The 19,350-nt window shown below is 39.4% G+C and overlaps 1 protein-coding gene across 1 annotated transcript; it reads left to right on the forward strand.

Annotated features, from left to right (window-relative positions):
* Positions 1 to 163: 163 nt before the first annotated feature.
* On the forward strand, positions 164 to 11,520 carry LOC138957524 (uncharacterized). The gene is made up of 9 exons (XM_070328635.1): positions 164 to 320; positions 672 to 867; positions 2,724 to 2,904; positions 4,032 to 4,136; positions 4,415 to 4,480; positions 5,968 to 6,031; positions 6,268 to 6,330; positions 7,551 to 7,738; positions 8,981 to 11,520. Exons 1-9 carry the CDS (start codon positions 295 to 297, stop codon positions 9,535 to 9,537), a joined length of 1,446 nt encoding a protein of 481 aa, XP_070184736.1. The 5' UTR covers positions 164 to 294; the 3' UTR covers positions 9,538 to 11,520.
* Positions 11,521 to 19,350: the final 7,830 nt, after the last annotated feature.

Genomic DNA, 19,350 nt, shown 5'->3' on the forward strand with positions numbered 1-19,350 from the left:
CTTATGTGAAATGAGTTGCGGATGCCGTTCCTTTTTGAGATATGACTAAACGCTACATGTACTATGTATTGTCATGGAAAGTACATTAAGAAGCAAACACTGAACGCAGGACAGCTGTTAATAATCTTCTTTGGTTTTGTACTATTAGGTTCTATTTATCAAGTATAATACCTATGTTTTCAGGATTGCTCACAGTTCCAGGCTGGTGATGCTATCCGATCCAAAAACAAAACCAAAAAGCTGGATGTCACTGGTGTATTTGGTTCTGTGTGCCAACATGAATTCCCAGGCTTGATGCTCAACATGAAACAAGGGGAAATGTGAGTTTTTTGCAAAAAAGAAAGTGTGATGTGCTTATGAAGAAAAAAGCAGCTACGAAGCCGGAATGTAATGGGAGTGTTCCCGCTCCTAGATGTCTTCTTTTATGCCCTCACATTGAATTCATTAGGGCATGTCTCCTTTTCCAAGCAAGCTGCTTTAGTGAACCACCAATATGACAAGTAGGCACACACTAACACAAACATCAATAAATATACACTCAAAAATCTCTTATTCACAAATCACCTAAGAACAGTAAGCTTACAACAAGAAGAAGAAGACAACATTATCTTAAAATTTTTTAATTTTTTTTTAATTTTGAGCAATATGTTTCTTTTTTCTCTTATTTGTAGCATGGCATATCCATCTCTGCTGCTTTCAAAGTTGCCACAAAGAACCAGCGACTTGAGGGAGAAACAGCAACTGATAATGTATGATGTTGGGTGCAAGCTGCACAAGCATTTGAAAAACCGCATGAGCAACTTGGTGGAGCAGTTCCGATTCTCAGTGCCTGCCTTCCATCGTTTTGCACACAACATGCCTTGCCAGGTAAGCAAATGATATATGATATATGTATTTCATTTTATGCCTCATGAATCTTCTGAATGAATTTAAAACTCTTTGGTGAGAAAAAAAGCCTTGAGAGTTACAGAACTGTTCTGTGATGCTGGTGTTAATAATTAATTGATTGTCCCTGCTCTGCACATTTCTCTGCTCTGCACACTTTGCCTGCTCTGCGCATTTCCCTATTGTGTGTGTGTGAGTGTACTCTCACATACTTTTCCTTTTTGATGTGTCACGGACATGAAGATAAGATGCTAGAATTATGTTTTAAAATGATATCTTTGGTACATTATGAATTTTGTTTAGGTTTGTTCAAAACTATAACAGATTTAAATGTTTTTGATGTACAGTGGTATGTCTATCTAACGTCTTTGAAAATGTAACCGAAATTCGGTTATATGGAGGGAACGTAACATAGAGGATTGTTTTCTTATGTCCGGGTCTGTCAATGATCCGGAATGACATTGGTGTTTTGATTGATGCCGCCCACAAAGTAATGTTATTCTTTCCTTAAACGATTATGGTAACCTGTTTTCTATTCAATTAATTACCAACACAGTTTTCTTGCTTGTTTAATGAAGCCCCGTAACTACTCATGGGTTAAAGGTTTGAAATAGACAAACTGAGGTTGAACGAAAGCATGCGGTCCTAGCATGCACATCAATGTCGATACCACACACGATACCCAGCAACGATTTCGTTAAAAACAAAGAAAAGTGTCCCAAAGGCAAGGAACAAAGCGAATAAGAACCGCGGCAGTGTGTTGAAAATGATGTAAAATTGTAGCCAAAAGCGTCAGTTTTCACGATGAAACTTGACTCACTCATTCAAGGGACAACTGCACTACTGTGTGTCCACAGAGTTGAGTAATTTAGGACACTCCACTACTCACCTTCAAACTTCACTGACGGGATTCTGAGGATAATCTATTGTATGTCGCGTCATTCGGTCATGGATCGGGAAAAACCAAGAACAGTTCCAGATTTCAAAACCCATATTCGTCGGCCGCCATTGTTAGCTAGACCAAAAATGTTTACACACGCTTTGCATACCTACATCGCAAAATTTCATGACATCACCAGAACTTTCGATTTTGGTTCGATGTTCGGATTGCTTTCATAACGTTTCTGTAACTTTGCGTGTTTAAAAGGTAGTAGTTCCTGCACAGTTCTTTGCAAAATGAAGCAGACATCTGGTGAATGACCTTTATCTATTCAAAATAAAGTAATGACCTGAAATAGAAATGAAAAACCATGGCTTCAGCCGTTAAGGTGCCGCAGGATTTCAGCACGTGTTTGTGTCCGTAACGCTTACTCGCTCGACTGGAGATATAAGTTAGAGTAAATCAAACCCGTGATAATTTTGGGAAAAGTTGTAGTCCATGTATGGACGGCCCTATGTCGTATTAGAGAGGGGGGACGTAATATGGAGGTGAGAAATACTAAGACGAAGAAGGAGAACAAATTCGTCAGAGAAAAGTCGGTCGTAATATTGAAGGCCCTAGCTGTAAAAGAGAGGGGTGGTAAAGGGAGGTACCACTGTATATCTGTAATGATCCTGATAATACATAATTCTGCTCTAAAATCTTTGCGATAAAAATTACAAGTTCAGTGGCAGAGATGTTTGAAGCAGTTCAACTTTACATTGTTAGAACCCATTTGTTTCTGCAAGATGAAAGTTAGATTGACAAGATGGAGATGGAGCCTGAAACTGTATCCTGAATGCTTGAGACGCTCAGTCATTAGCTCTATCAGGTACACTGATCCTCCTTCTCATTTAGTCAAGTTTCTCGTGACAAACATTGGGTATTTAATGTCTTGTAATTGTTATTCCTGTTTCAGCTTACCTATGGTCAGAGGTGCACTGTTGGAGCTGGTCTCTGTGATGGTGAGGGAATGGAGCGTGTTTGGAGCTACTTGCGAAAATTTGCACCAGCTTCCAAACAGATGGCCATGGGCAGCAGAGAAGATCTGCTGAATGACGCTCTTTTTGCATACTCTAGAAAAAGCTTTTCAAGGCTAGGTTTGTGTAACTCTTAATAGTTAATGTTCATGGTATTAGTATTTGTGTTTTTATTTGTTTCCTCTGCTTTTTTTGTTGTTGTTGGTGGTGGTTTTTGATACAAAAGCACCATTAAACTGGAAGAAATTATTTGTACAGTTAAGAACAGTAACTGCAGATACCATCACAAATGTAACTAATTTCCAAGTGGAATTTTTTAATGGTCAAAGTGACAATGTCTCTTTATCATTGGGAATGGTATCAAGGCATGTGTCACATTAAATACCATTCTCTACAAAAAAGGCTATTTGACTCAAGCAATTCATAGCGCCCTGGCTTTGTTATTAGTTTTTTGTTATCAGGCTGGTTTCACTTTCAAACCAATTGCGCGGGGATTTCTGTATTTCCCAGTCATCATTCAGTACAGGCACTAGGCATTTCAAATTGTACCACCTGTGTGTGCAAATGCATGCACAAGGATCCTTCTAGTTTTACTTTCATGGGCTGAAACTCACACATAAACTCATATTTTGTGCATGAGTGGATTTTTACATATATGACTGATTTTTACCCTGCTATTCAAGCAGCCATAGGCTGATTTCAGCGGATACATTCTTGTTATTTTCTATTTCTATAACGCACCAAACTCTGACATGGATTTCAAGATCTTTTCTGTGTGTACTTGGTCTTGTGCTTATGTGTACACATAAAAGGAGTATGCATTCAAAGGTCTGCTTAATATTTGACTTGGGAGATCTGAAAAATAACAACCTTCAACCAATTAGACGCAGTAGGGATTTGAAGCTTCTGCGTGAGAGGTCAGGGTCTTATCCACTAGGCCTCTGTGTCTGGCACACATTGAGTAACCAATGTCGGCATTACAGATCCAAAGTTTAGAGCAAATGTTCAGGGGTTGAGGAACACTTGAGAAGCTTGCACCAATACTTTTGATTGCAGCAGCCCTCATGGCAGGATTACAAAGCATGTAGGGGATATATTGTCTGATTGCATGAACAAAATGTCTTGGTGTGTTTGTTTCCATCTTATTTTTGGTTCTCTTGCCGTTTTAGTGTTGTTATTTTTGTTTTGTTTACTTTACACTTCAATATTTGCTTATTACTTTTGTTTGCTTTGTTCTAATTGCTTAGGAAAAAAGCTGTTGAGGCAGATGGAAACTGCAGCCAGAATGAAGCAAAGGTCACAGTCTGACTTCCAGGGCATTGAGCAGGAACTGAAGGGCCACTCAGACATAGGTAGGTGCTGTCAGCTCCAATGCTTTCATTCAAAAGTAAGGTCGTTATTTGGTCTTGATGGTTATAAAAATATGTTCAGTTCTGTTAGGGTGTTCTGGCTTGATATGGGCTTTTTTCATCTGCAAGCTGTACAGGCCTTTACTTGTTGATAATTGACTCAGTATTGAGAAGCGTGTTGTTCTCTTGTAATTTGACTTGTCATTTTGATTCCAAGATAATTGCAAAGTAGTTTGACAATAATTTTTTTATTTTATTTATTTTGTTGTTGTTGCTTTCAGCTGGTACTTCAAAGGACTGGTTGACAGCTTTGCAAAAGGATTGTACCTCACAACCCAGCGTCAGAGGTGAGCATGTAAGAAACCATAAATAAGTGAATGGTTCAAGAACTGTTGTGGTCTTTCTGGATGATTTTTAGAAACATTGTGAATTAAAATTTAAAAGGCATTACTGCAAAGAACTTTATGTTTTATTGTAATTCAATCAAGTTTGCGTTTTAATGAAACAGATTTTGTGATTGGTCAAAATGCCCAAACTCATGAAAAATTACCGGTCATTAATTGTCGATAACCACTCGCTAAAAAATCCATTAACAACCTGCTGGCGAGGCGCATTGATACAGCCTCAACTAGTCTCGGTTAGCTTTGAGGGTCATTTTACAAGGAAATATGAAGGCCAGCGAAATACCAAGACCATTTATATGCGAAGTGATGACGTCGAATACGTGACGTAAGTTGATGCATGAATTCTTCCGGATTACGTCAGTCAATTCCAAAGATCGCTTTTGTGATGAAAAGAATGTGTTTTGAGTTTGCTGTCAAAAAACCTGTCAAAAAAGAAGGGAAAATGTATGTGAAAGAAAACAAAACAGGAGCAGAGTGATAATATAGGAATACAGAGACATATTTCTTGGGACTTGACCCTGGCAGGTAGGTGGACTGAAAGTAGTGTGTGAACAGAACGGAACCAATTCTGTCTGTTTACCATCGCATGAAAGCAGGAAAGAGATCGTCGTCAGATTGAATTACAATAACATTAACATGCTTCCATTTGAAACTTCTCAGTCTTCATCTTCATCCATCGGGCTTCAATTAGCTTTGGTCAGGCGTCAATATGACGACCTCGAAGTTTCAAATGGAAGCATGTTTGTGTGTAATTAAAGTGCCTTTTTCAGAAAAGATGTTGTGTTAATGATAAAAGGGAAATTTGTCACAGAAGAATTTGTGAAAGTTTATCAATATCTTTGCATTCTTTGTCCATTTTAGTTGATATATAAATAGAGAATACTACATAGCTTGCTGTGTCGTACCAGATTTACACGAGTTGTTTTTTTTAAATATTGAACTGCGAGTGAAAGCGAGCTGTTCACTATTTGAAAAAGCAACGAGTGTAAATCTGGTACGAAACGGCCAGCCATCTAGTATTCTGTTTATCTTGCATACTGTACTTACGTGTATTTGACTGAAAATATCCTGCAGTCGAGGCAGCTAAATTGAAGATGCTTGTTTTGCAACCTTGATCTCTTCTAAAGCCTCGTGCAGTCTATTACGTCAAAGCAAAGAAACGTCACTGTGAAAGTGTGGCGTGATGTGTTCTAAAAATTCATTGAGGGTAATTAGCGAGCGCAAATTCTTTAGTTCTATAATGACGTTTGTCTCGGTGACTTTGAAATCATAAGCAGTCGAAATACAGGTCCCTGCCAGACTTGCTTGACATGACCTCATTTTCATGATATACACACGTGTGATTTGAACGATTATTATCTCACGGGTGTCTCTCTCAGGAATGTAGGATAAAAAAAATATTTAAAAAATGTATATGTTGTCATTTGTAGGTGATGCAAAGCTGACATTGAGGGAGGAGTATGCATACACCATTGTGCAAGTTGCAGAAAAACGGTAAGTATGTAGAGACGGTGAAGAAAAAGTACAAATAAGTTTTGAAGAAAAAGATTACAACTGAAAAAATCGTCTGGTTAAAAGCCCTTGTGTGTCAATTTTACTGAACACCAGTGATTGACACACATTTTTGTTTAAGCTAGTCCTTTATTTCTGTGATAATAACATAGTAATGTAATTAAATACATTTAAGAACACAAAGATAAATCTACTTGTTAATTTGTTCTTTGTTGCAGAGCTGAACTGCAAACAAGTGAATCAGAGAACACAAAAGAGAAACTTTCTGCAGACATTGAAAGGTGGGTCGAATGTGTTGCAAACCTTTTTTAACAATTTTTTTTTAGGGTTCAAGGCATTTTTAGAACTTGTATTGACACGGACAGTGGGCTAGTGGATAAGATGTCTACCCCCCAAGTAGAAGGTCTTGGGTTCGACAAAGTATGTACAGACCTGCTAGTGCCTTATACCCCTTCGTGTGTACACACAAGCACAACACCAAGGGCGCATTGAAAAGATCATATAACCTATGTCGGAGTTGTGTGGATTATAGAAACGTGAAACTTCCAGCATGCATCCCCTGAAAGAGGCGTATGGCTGCCTAAATGGCATACAGGGAAAGGCCCACGCATGCAAAAAAAAACAAACAAGTGTTTCAGCACATGAATTCAGAAGAAGAAGAATCTTTTATTGGAACTAATATACCCAACCAACCACCCAACCCCTTCTTTCAAACTTGAAACAAAATCAAAATTTGTAGGTTCATTTTGTGATTACGGTGATTTGTGAATAAGAGATTTTTGGCTCACGAAGTGTAGCCTATGCGATCGTAACTTTGTCTGTCTGTGCGTTTGTGCGTGCGTGCGTGTGTGTGTGTGTATGTCTGTGGTAGAAACTTTAACATTTCCGAGTCTATGTGTGAGTGGTTATCCAAGACTATGGATAAAGCTCGCATAAGATTACGTCACGGTCAAAAGTGTTTGACGTCAATTAATGCATCATGACGGCATGCCTCCCTGTAGTCTTTCTCTCTCGCGTGGTGTGTGTGGTCTCGGTCATTGTTATTTTGAGCGGGCCGAGACTATTTGGCAGTCGTGTCCCTGTAAGTAGGCTACATGCAGACACAGACAGATCTAGATCAAGTGTCTCTCTTTCTTGCACAGTGTCACCTAAGCTTACTGTGTGTGTGGGTGTGTATGTGTGACGGACTGATTGAGTTTGTGTTACTGTTTGTCTATTTCTTACGTGAGCCTTGAAGGCTTCGCCTCTTGTTGAATGTATATTTATTGATGTTTGTGTTAGAGTGTGCCTTTTTGTCATATTGGTGGTTCATTAGAGCAGCTTGCTTGGAAAAGGAGACATGCCCTAATGAATTCACTGTGAGGGCATAAAAGAAGACATCTAGGAGCGGGGACAACCCATTACATTCTGGCTTCGTAGCTGCTTTTCTTTCATAAGCACATCACATTTTCTTTTTAGCCTGTTGTGTGGCTCACTTAATTTGTGCCTAATTTTGTTTCAGGCTTCTCATTCAGGCACATAAGCTTCAGAGACGCTGCAGACTGGACAGACCACTGGATGCAAAAGATGCCAGCACTAAGAATGCAGCAGTGGAAGCCAAGGCAAAATTTGTGCGCACCAGCCTTTCCACTGCACTGACTTTGTCAAAAGAGAGGCAGTTCTTGAACCACCTCCGTGCAAAATATGCAGGTGATTTGTAAATGTCTTGTCTGGGGGAAAAAGACAGTTGACTGTGTCTAACAGATAATCAGGGATCGCGCTAGCTTTTTAAAAAACGCGTAAGTCATACGCAACGAAACGAAAAAAACGCGTCACGGACCAATATTTTTGCGTACTACGAAAACACGTACAGACACAAACAAAACACGCACGAAAGACTTAAAGACACTCCTTACCTAAATACGGCGAGTTTTCCTGTCGAACTCCGCGCACGCCTGTCGAATAACACCCCTGCTGTCTCCAACCTTCGGGCCTTGCGAGTTTGTTTCCCGCTCTAATACGACTAGACACACTTTCCGCCTTTTGGAAGCGCGAGATGGGAGAGCAGCTAATGTCTGTTTCATTATCCGACAAGACATTATCTGGAAATACCCTCGTTACGTTCGTTTGCGATACTTCGATGCAAAAAGAAACGGACTTTAGTTTTGACGCGCAGATTTCATGTGTGTCGTCACTTCTCGAGCCCTATAGTCAGTTTCAGGATCGGGTGATTATTAAGTCAGAGCAAAAGCGCTGCGTGAAGACAAGAAAAAGTTACAATATTTTTGCGTATGGCTTACGCGGCGCGGCGAAAAAAACGCGTCAGCGACTTTTAAAATGCGTCAAATACGCAAAAATCGTGCGTAAACGCGATCCCTGGATAATGCAGACTATATTTATTTTATATAAGATAAACTTTTGTTTGGCAAACTAGGGGTTGCTGGTACTGGTAGCAGCACTCAGGCAAAACTGTACTTTTTGAGACTGTGAGATTAAAGTATCTCTTGTGTTCCCATTGTTATTCACGTAGCAAAATCACTTGAAGGCCTATCTAAAAGATTTGATGAGTGTTAACACATTTCTGCACTAATGAAAACAAATTGATTAGCAAGATTAACGATTGAAGTTATGTGCCTGTAAAGATCAAATTGGATCTCAAATGGCAATGACGCTTTTAAGTTTAATTTATCTTTGTTATGCGTTTTTTCCTCTTAATTTAATTTGAGAGCAAAATTGTTCCCATGATGGCATAAATAATTTTCAAAAGATATATAAGTTCAAATATTTGCTCTGGTCTGATGCAAATATATTTTCTTTGTAATAAAAAAAAAAGTAGGTTTTTTTTTTAGAAGTTTGCTCCAGTGTCCGCAGTTATTTATTTTATACAACTCGTAGACAAGCTTTATCTCACAGCTAGCACTCTTTGTTACGTTTGTGTGTGTGATCTAACAGATGGACAGTCGGTGGCCTCCAGGATTGGCAAGCAGCTGAAGATCAACAGCCAAAACTTGGCCAAAGCTTCGGACAACTTGGCGAGTTATGGCTGTGAGGTGAGCAGCAAGGACCTGAAGGACCTGGACCACCCTGTGTATGTCCAGCTCCAGGCATCAGGACTCAACCACCTGCAACAGAAGGCAGCCCTGGCCTATGCTGACTTTGAACGTGCATGTGAGGGGGAGGAAGCAACCAAAAAGGATATGGGCCTTTTTTTAACATGTTTAGCGAAAAAGGAAAAGAAGCTGGACATGCTCATCTGTGACGTTCCGTTAAGTTCCGATCAGTACGGGGAACTTCACATTTTGTGTGCTCGGAGAATTGCACTCGAGCAACTCCATGAAACTTGTGCAACGGACTTTGCCAAGCACATTGCCATTAACAGTTGGGTTTATTCCAAAAGCCATCTGCTTGAGACGCTTTCAGCAAGTTCACTAGAACCAACATTTGACCTCCAAGAATGTGATTTGGTAGAATGTGACGAGGTGGAGGATTCCAGTGATGATGACATGTGAAGAAAGACCAGGCAACTGACAACAGTGTTGGCTAACTTGAAATGTCAATAGGTCATAGTGTTATGCAGTGTTCATCTTTATAGTTGGGTAGAAGCAGACATTGTTTGCCATTGTCATTTCAATAGCGCTATTTCTCATGATGAACTGAACATGCAAAGGGTACATTACCATTAAACGCTAATTGCTACTTCTGAGTAAATGGATTCATAACCTTGGTGGGTGCTTACAAGGTCCTTGATATGCTGTTTTTGCAAGGAGTATAATCTGCACATACTGTACACGGTAATCAGAACTATTCTTAGGGGGTAATTTACAGTGCATTTGTGACTACAAAGTTTATGCTTTGAACTAGACTTTCTTCTGTTAATTGAGTTAATCTCCAATTTGGAGCATGCATATTTTTTGTTTTTGTTGTGTGGGTGGTATTGATGTTATTTACATATTGACATACTCACTGGAATCCTCCTCCTCCTCACAGTCTACCAAATCAAATTCTTGGAGGTCCAATGTTTGTTCTAGTGAACCACTAAGTTGCATAAATATTTGTAAGTTTGCGGACAATACAACTCTTAATTTGGATGGGAGTAAGGAATCGTTTGTTGAATGTGTTAAAACTTACTAGAGATCTTTTTGAATTCTCTGGATTAAAGATAAATAATGAAAAAACTCAAATTGTCTGGATCGGAAGAAAGTAAAATTCATAAGAAAGATATATGAGGGACGTGAACTGGGATTGTTAAAGTATTGGGAGTCGATTTTTCAACAAACACCAACAACATTTTGGAAATTAATTACAATAAAAAGAGATTAAAATAGTTTTGAATGATTGATGCCGAAGACAGTTAACTCCATTCGTTAAAATTATAATTTTGAAAACCATGGTCTTGTCCAAATTGGATTATTTATTAACTGTACCATTGCCAGACCTATCCGAAGCTTTTTTACGAGAAGTTAATGCAGCCTTTTGTTCCTTCCTGTGGAATGGTAAATGTGCAAAGATTCGGGGAAATGTCGTCTGCAGACCTTATTGCCATGATGGTTTAAATATGTATGACATTTATACTTCTGTGGCATGAGTAAAGATAAATTGGATTCGCAGGTTCAAGATGTTGGAATTTCATGTAAAAAGTAGTTTAATTTTTATATGACACCTGGATTGAAAGATATTTAAAGTTGGTGCTGGGTATGGAAATGTGTTACTGAAGCATTATAATAAATGCTGTTCCTTATTTAAGGTAATTGATACCAATGATTGTGTTTCCGAATGTATACATTACAATGTGAACATCACACGAGATCAGGGACTATTGTAAATAAGGCATTGATTGAAAATGATGCACTGTTTGTCCATCAGTTGTTACATTTCAATGGAGATTTGTTACTTTTGAAGTCAAAATTTTTATTTTATTTTATGGAAGTGTGCTTCAGTCCTTAAGAAAATATGAGAGAAAAGTGAAAATTGATTCGTTAAAAGGTTTTCAGATTTGGGATAATAAACCTTGGCAGATTATTTGTAGAGGCAAACAGACCATTAAAGGAGTTTTTTTGAAAATAAAATTTGATAATAACCCTGCTGGCATGACTAGATGAAACATATATTTTTTGCAACATGAACTGGAAACAGATTCATGATATGTGTTTTAAAACAACTTAGGACACACAGTAAAAATGGTTCAAGACCAGATTGCTTCGTGGCATTCTTGATGTTGCCAGCCGGTTATTTGTTCAAAAGATTTTTGACGGTCCACTTATGTCTTTTGTATAAATGGAAATGAAATAATATCCCATATATTTTGGTATTGCCGGCTTGGTCAAACATTTCGGACTGAATTGGAAGATTTGTTAAATAAAAGTTTTATAGACAGTCCAAATGTTCTTTTTACATTTGACTTTGCAGACCTTATCAATTTGCCCAGATTTTGTTGTTGTTGATTTTTTTTGAAAGTCACCATGTGACTCTTCAATACAAAATGTCTTACCACATGTTTGATTTGCCTCATATCTGTGTGTGTGGGTGCGTGTGTATGTGTGTGTGTATGTTCATTAAAAACTGGAATCGGACATGAACCTAGACAGATGATTAATGATTACACTCAAAGTACAACACTTCATACATTTACATTAACCCTGCAACCAAAGAACAAAAAAGACAGTGTTTCAGAGCAGGTAGTTGACATGACATTTTTAGTGTTGCAAGGAAAGTTTAGAATTCCAGGAGGCGATTCACCTTGCATTCAGTTGGCTCCTAGTGCGTATAGGACTCAGGGACCGCACTTCAGTTTGGGAGCCCTGTAATTGTACCACGGACACGAATAGAGACCCCACCTCCTCCCCATTACTCTACGCTCGCCTCCTTAACCCCATCCAATGTAATTTGTGATTCGACAAAATTTTGAGGACGTTTTTGTCATTTAAATAATAATAATGCATGATATGTATAAAGTGCATGTGTCCAGGGTTTAATCCTACTCAAAGCGCTGTACAGTCATTGGAAAAATACAACATAACATTATTTACAGTGCAGTCACACGACATATCAATGAATAACACAATACAGCACTATAAAACATCACACGCACGGAAACACATCATGTACACGCACTATAAAATACACATTGCACAATCAAAAACATTCGCGGCACTCACGCGGTGAAGAACTATGTACAGTTCATTGAGTCAAAATTGAGCATCAGGAACGGACCTGACTTGAAAGTGTATTTTATGGTTTGTGGAAAAGGTGGTTTTGTTATATTTAGTCAAGTTTTGACTAAATATTTTAACATCGAGGGGGAATCGAAACGAGGGTCGTGGTGTATGTGCGTGTGTGTCTGTGTGTGTGTGTAGAGCGATTCAGACTAAACTACTGGACCGATCTTTATGAAATTTGACATGAGAGTTCCTGAGTATGAAATCCCCGAACGTTTTTTTCATTTTTTTGATAAATGTCTTTGATGACGTCATATCCGGCTTTTCGTGAAAGTTGAGGCGGCACTGTCACGCCCTCATTTTTCAACCAAATTGGTTCAAATTTTGGTCAAGTAATCTTCGACGAAGCCCGGACTTCGGTATTGCATTTCAGCTTGGTGGCTTAAAAATTAATTAATGACTTTGGTCATTAAAAATCGGAAAATTGTAAAAAAAAATAAAAATTTATAAAACGATCCAAATTTACGTTTATCTTATTCTCCATCATTTGCTGATTCCAAAAACATATAAATATGTTATATTCGGATTAAAAACAAGCTCTGAAAATTAAATATATAAAAATTATTATCAAAATTAAATTGTCCAAATCAATTTAAAAACACTTTCATCTTATTCCTTGTCGGTTCCTGATTCCAAAAACATATAGATATGATATGTTTAGATTAAAAACACGCTCAGAAAGTTAAAACAAAGAGAGGTACAGAAAAGCGTGCTATCCTTCTTAGCGCAACTACTACCCCGCTCTTCTTGTCAATTTCACTGCCTTTGCCATGAGCGGTGGACTGACGATGCTACGAGTATACGGTCTTGCTGAAAAATGGCATTGCGTTCAGTTTCATTCTGTGAGTTCGACAGCTACTTGACTAAATATTGTATTTTCGCCTTACGCGACTTGTTTGATCTGTGACAGGGAAGAGCAACTGCGGAGTTTAGCGGGCAGTGCGGAATTCCAAACAGCAGGGGCTTGATAATTACATGATTTCTTTCCGTACGTTTACAGTTAAAAGTTTGGTACTTCGAGGAGCTTTTCAAAGCTGGACCTGGGAGAGCGAGAGGGTTCGTAAATTTCAGTACTGAGGATAGGTATGGGGGGGGGGGGGGGGGGGGGAGCCAATTGAGCTTTATGAGAAGAGGTGTGGCGCGATGTGTTATGTGCTTACGAAGCACACCTCTATCAGCACAATTCTGAACCCGCACAACCGCGAGTTCCAATGGGGAGCCTGTAACGTGCCCCGTACGCCAGTACTGTCTGCGCATTTCGTCATTACGCCCCGAAGATGACAGTGCGCCGTTGGACCAAATTGTACATGTCCATGTAATCATAGTGTTCAAACAATCCACTAGCTTCAGAGTTGAGAAGACGGTTAGCAAAGATGAAAAAAGCGGTGTGCCTTCTTCTTGGGACCTTGTATTTCTAATACCGTAAAATCCCTAGCAAACGCCCAGTATCATCTAGAAACGCCCCCCCCCCCCCCCACCCCCCACGTTTGGTCAAAATTTGTGCAGAGGGGTCACTACCTAGCAAACGCCCACCCCGTTTTTTTGTTTTGTGTGTGTGTTGTTTTTAACAGAAAAAGGTACCTGATTCTATTGTAATAGTGGGTATTTTCTTTATTTACAAAATATATACAGTCCCAAAAGAAACCAACAGTGATTTGAAATGTGAGACAGCCTCAACATCTGACATGGTTGTATACATTTTTGTTTCTTGTGAAAATGTGATGAGACGTACGTTATCTTGCTAAGGGGTGTATACCTAGCAAACGCCCACCTCCTACTTTTACCCGAAATATGTGCAGAGGGGGGGGGGGGGGGGGTGTGTGGGGCGTTTGCTAAGGATTTTACGGGTATAGGTCTATGGTAAGAACTAGCCCAATCCCATTTCAAGACCTGGCTGATTATTATGTTTGCCGGCGTGACTTAAATTTACTCATTGGAAGAACGTATCCTAGACGAGTGGTCTAGAATCACCCTTGACTTTGCAGACCGACCTTATCATCAGTTTTGCCCAGAAATATCATAGTTTAGACACACTGACAGGATCAATGGTTTGTCACGGATGAAGTGTTTTGCCCCATGCCTGCTAAGTATGACACTAGTATTAGGTATTTCTAATAATATGCTGACTGTTAGGAAATGATACCAGACATGTCGAGGAAATTATATCCAAATGAGCCGGTGTCACGAACTGAAAACTCTGCCTGAACAATTCTTCTCATTGCGGTCAATGCGCATGCGCTAACATGGGAGATTAATCAGGTCGTGAACAACCTAACCGTCCCGGCCTAACCCTAACCCTAACCCTAACCCTAGGGTTAGGCACATATTTTACGACAAAAGGAGGCCGGGGATCTGCAAGTCAAACCCACTATTTGAAAAGATCCTCTGGATACATTTAACACTAACAAACCAGGATCTAGAACCTATGCATAGTTGAGACACAGTGCCTTCGAATGTGGTGCGTCCCAGGATGGGACGATGGCAATACTTGCCAAATTCAACTCACAAGAAACGGAATGTATACCTCCTAGTGCGCGCGTCCCGGGACTCCCACTTTTAAATTTTAGAGGTTCCATGGACCCCCACTGCAGTATTTTAGAGGGTCACAAGGGTCCAAACGCCGAACAGTCCGTCAGTGTACTTATAAAAACATTGTGGTCACGTGTAGTGACTCAGTTGAACTGCGAAGTGTTGATTGCAGTCTGAAAATGATATATACGGACGGTACGCACGATAAAGGAAATTAAGCTCTTTTAATATCTAGTGCGTCCAGGGACCCCCTCCCGCATATATTTCTAGTAGGGCCTACGTGTTTTTGGCTTCTAGTGCGTATAGGACGCAGGGACGCGCGCTATGGCATAGGGAACCCTGATGTACACTAATAGTGCCGAGTTCACTGATATATGCCGCTTTTGTTGTAAAATATGTGCAATGCTGTGTTTGTATAACACTTTTGGGGTAAATTAAACATAGTTCTAACGGATAGCCTGAATAGTTACGTGAAAACACGCGGGGTGAAGTAACGAATAAATTAAACTGAATGCAATGGCGGAATGGGAAAAGAGCCAAATTGTCATTTAAATTTTTTTTTTTTTATAAAATGAGTTCTTTGTGCCATCTAATAGAACTAAGGAAGATAAGAAGCATGCACAAAACAGATTCATTCCATCTTTTTTTCTTTAGCAGATATCACGCTTTTGAATGCGAAGAGCCTGGCAGTCTGGACTATAGTATCGGGTTTCTTTAAATTCAACAAACAAGATGCGGGATTTAGGCCTACAATAAATGTGCTTCACTGTCGATATGCTTTTCTTGTGGTAAAATATGTGTAATGCTGTGCTTGTAGAACACTTTTGGAGTATATTAAACATAGTTCTAACGGATAGAATAGTTGTGAAAACACGCGGGAACCGGCATCAGTGACGGCATGGGAAAATAGCCCAAATGTCATATTATGACAAAATGAGATATGTGTATGCCATCTGATAAAACTAAGGAAGACGAGAAACACGCAAAATAACGCAAATTCATTCGATCTTTTGTTTATATATATATATATATACTTCAGCGGCTTATCGCTGTGCGGAATGCTGGCAAACGCTACTGATACGCACTCCGAGTAATTCAGTGATTCACATGGTATACAACCGTTTCTAGTGTGTAATCTTTTCTTCTTCATTGAAGCTTTGAAACGGTTCATGGCACTGAAGAAGAAAAAGACCAATAATTGTGACCTTTGTCCTGTCATTATAATGCCACTGTATCACAGTATTCAAGGCAACGACATTTGATAGTGGTATTATAGGCTACCTTGACATCGCCTCCTGGAATTCTAAACTTTCCTTGCAACACTAAAACACTAAAAATGTCATGTCAACTACCTGCTCTGAAACACTGTCTTTATTGTTCTTTGGTTGCAGGGTTAATGTAAATGTATGAAGTGTTGTACTTTGAGTGTAATCATTAATCATCTGTCGTAGGTTCATGTCCGATTCCACAGTTTTTATGAACATACACACACACATACACACGCACCCACACATACAGATATGAGGCAAATCAAACATGTGGAAAGACATTTTGTATTGAAGAGTCACATGGTGACTTTCAAAACTGAAAATCAACAACAAAATCTGGGCAAATTGATAAGGTCTGCAAAGTCAAATGTAAAAAGAACATTTGGACTGTAAATAAAAAACGCTCGCGCTGGACCCGAGTACTCTTCAGACATTCACACACACACACGAGTACAGACTCATGCACGCGCACACGCACACAAACAGTAACACTGACACATGTACACAAAATGAACACACACACACACACACAAACACACACAGAACCAACACACACACGCACACACACACACACCGCGCGAGAGAAAAAGACTACAGGGAGGCATTGACGTCAAAGACTTTCGACCGTGACGTAATTACGTCACTATTCTTGGTTTACGGTACCATTCGGCGGCTTTGCTACGAGTATGCCATAGTCTGGTTGGCTGAGACCTTGCACCGTTCTATCAGACTGCCTGGCTGGCTGTTGCACCGCGAATTCCTCCCACCGCCAAGTCGTTTTTTTGTGGTTTATTTCGCATTTAGGTCCCAGGTAACATTATGAAGTTTTAATACGATCAATCGGACCTATTATCAAGTTAGTGTATCAACTTTTGAACGAACTGCGCCCAGTAGTTTCACAGCAATAAGCTGTTAAGTCGAGACAGACAGACAGATAGATAGACAGACACACACACAATTAAAGTCTGTTGGACCCTAGTACTGCTTACTCGGGGATAAAACTTCTATTTAACAAATCTTCCAATTCAGTCCGAAATGTTCGACCAAGCCAGCAATACCAAAATATATGGGATCATATTATTTCACAAACAAATTACATTGGATTGGGTTAAGAAGGTGAGGGTAGTAATGGGGTGGAGGTGGGGTCTCTATTCGTGTCCGTGGTACAATTACAGGGCTCCCGAACTGAAGTGCGGTCCCTGCGTCATATACGCACCAGGAGCCAATATCACCATACTAGAATGTCTTGGAGGGGGCCCCGGGACGCATTATACCTTTAAAGAACGGGTCCAGGGACACATTACATTTCCGTTATCCTGCCAACCACAGGTACTGTCGCTCGTCGTCAATTAGTCTTGCCAGTGCAAGCACATGGACACACTTATGTCTCTGTAAGTATGCATCATGCATTTGGAATCTGACATGTTGGCAACATTAAAATAGAAAGAACAGGAAGTCAAGTTGAAAGTGTGTGTGGGTGTGTGTGAGTGTATTACTGTGTGCGTGTGTTCCATCTAAGAAGGTAGGGGAAGGGCTCCTAATATGGACCGGCTCCTAATATGGACCACCTCTTGATCTGACAAACTAACGGCGCTAGAGCGCTAAAAACAATTTCATTCGCTGTATTTACCCTCTCTGAATAAGTTGCACATGTCAAAACAGTTGCAGAAACACAAACCTCAAAACCGTTAGGCTTTTTCTCTTTTTTCACTTTTGGCAGCGTTCACTCTAAATTTGACGCCTAAAACGGACTCGTTTCTGTCCACAGCCAAAGCTTTTATCACACAAAAATTGCTATATATGACAGCTAAGACCGTATTTGTTACATTTTTAGCAGTTTTGACCCCGAGTTTCTACTGCAAACAAAAACTAATAGCAAAATTTCAAAGTATGTGTGAGTCCCCTAATATGGACCACCTTCAACAAATCGAAGAAAATAAAAGCTAAAGGCTATTTTCATTAATTCATTAAGAAGCTTGCTGAAAACAACCTATAACTAGCCCTCGAGTTTTCAAAAAAATATATCAAATTGTCTTCTTTTTGTGGAAGTTGATAATTTCACTTATTTTCACTCTGTTTTTGATATGCTTCTTTAGTTTCCTGGTGTGCTTCAAATAATGCTCTCATCAACCCGAAACAGATAAATCTAAAGCATATTTGAATTAGTCTGACATGCACAATAAGTTGTATCATGTTATTTTGAAGTATAGGGGGCTTTTGACAGTGATTTGTGAAGGCCGCTTCACTGGTCCATATTAGGAGCCTGGGCGCCTAATATGGACCATTTGTGATTTTTTCTGTATTTAATTTTTGCTAAATGTCTATCAAAGCTATTTCACTCTAACTAGGCCTAACGGTTCACTTAAGAGAGAAGGACTACCAAACACAAAATGAAACTTCTTCGCAAGAAAACAAGCTAGTTATTAGCATGAAACAAAAAGTGGTTCATATTAGGAGCCCTTCCCCTATAGTTGATGTATTCTATTAGAATATTCTGATGAATACAGTCACTTCATTTCACACTATTCGCGATCACAATGTGTATTAAGTGTATCGGGCGCTCGCCTTGTTGATTGGAACTCTCTAAAACTCCTCTAAGGCCGCCCATAGACCCTCTTAACATTGAAGATGGGCGTCCGAGGGAAGCCCTGAATTATGTGGTAGCATTATAAGGCCACTTCAAGGCGAGTTCAGTTTTTTTTTCTCTCCATTCAGCGACTGGTTTTATCGCCTGTGTATGCGTCCCTCAGGAAATGTACATTTGGGCGTTCTTAAGTTTGTTTCTCCTTGATTAGAACTTAATTCTTTGACCAGTTACGACATGTTTGCAGAGATGATGGATCTTGTGCGAGACGTTTTAGAATGAACGTGAATCCTAATAACCTGGTGAGATCACTCAATGTGAATGCCAGGTGAAAGTGATAGTGGTAATATACCTTGACATCGCCTCCTAGAATTCTAAACTTTCCTTGCAATACTAAAACACTAAAAATGTCATGTCAACTACCTGCTCTGAAACACTGTCTTTATTGTTCTTTGGTTGCAGGGTTAATGTAAATGTATGAAGTGTTGTACTTTGAGTGTAATCATTAATCATCTGTCGTAGGTTCATGTCCGATTCCACAGTTTTTATGAACATACACACACACATACACACGCACCCACACACACAGATTTGAGGCAAATCAAACATGTGGTAAGACATTTTGTATTGAAGAGTCACATGGTGACTTTCAAAAAAAATCAACAACAAAAAAATCTGGGCAAATTGATATCGATAAGGTCTGCAAAGTCAAATGTAAAAAGAACA

This window comes from Littorina saxatilis, unplaced genomic scaffold (assembly GCF_037325665.1).
Source record: "Littorina saxatilis isolate snail1 unplaced genomic scaffold, US_GU_Lsax_2.0 scaffold_175, whole genome shotgun sequence".
In the NCBI taxonomy this organism is placed as follows: domain Eukaryota; kingdom Metazoa; phylum Mollusca; class Gastropoda; order Littorinimorpha; family Littorinidae; genus Littorina; species Littorina saxatilis.

Coding starts and splice junctions, on each gene's coding strand:
- LOC138957524 (XM_070328635.1), top strand. CDS start 295: ATGCTCAACATGAAACAAGGGGAAAT. Junction 2,905..4,031: donor AAAAAGCTTTTCAAGGCTAG/GTTTGTGTAACT, acceptor CTAATTGCTTAG/GAAAAAAGCTGTTGAGGCAG. Junction 4,137..4,414: donor GAAGGGCCACTCAGACATAG/GTAGGTGCTGTC, acceptor TGTTGCTTTCAG/CTGGTACTTCAAAGGACTGG.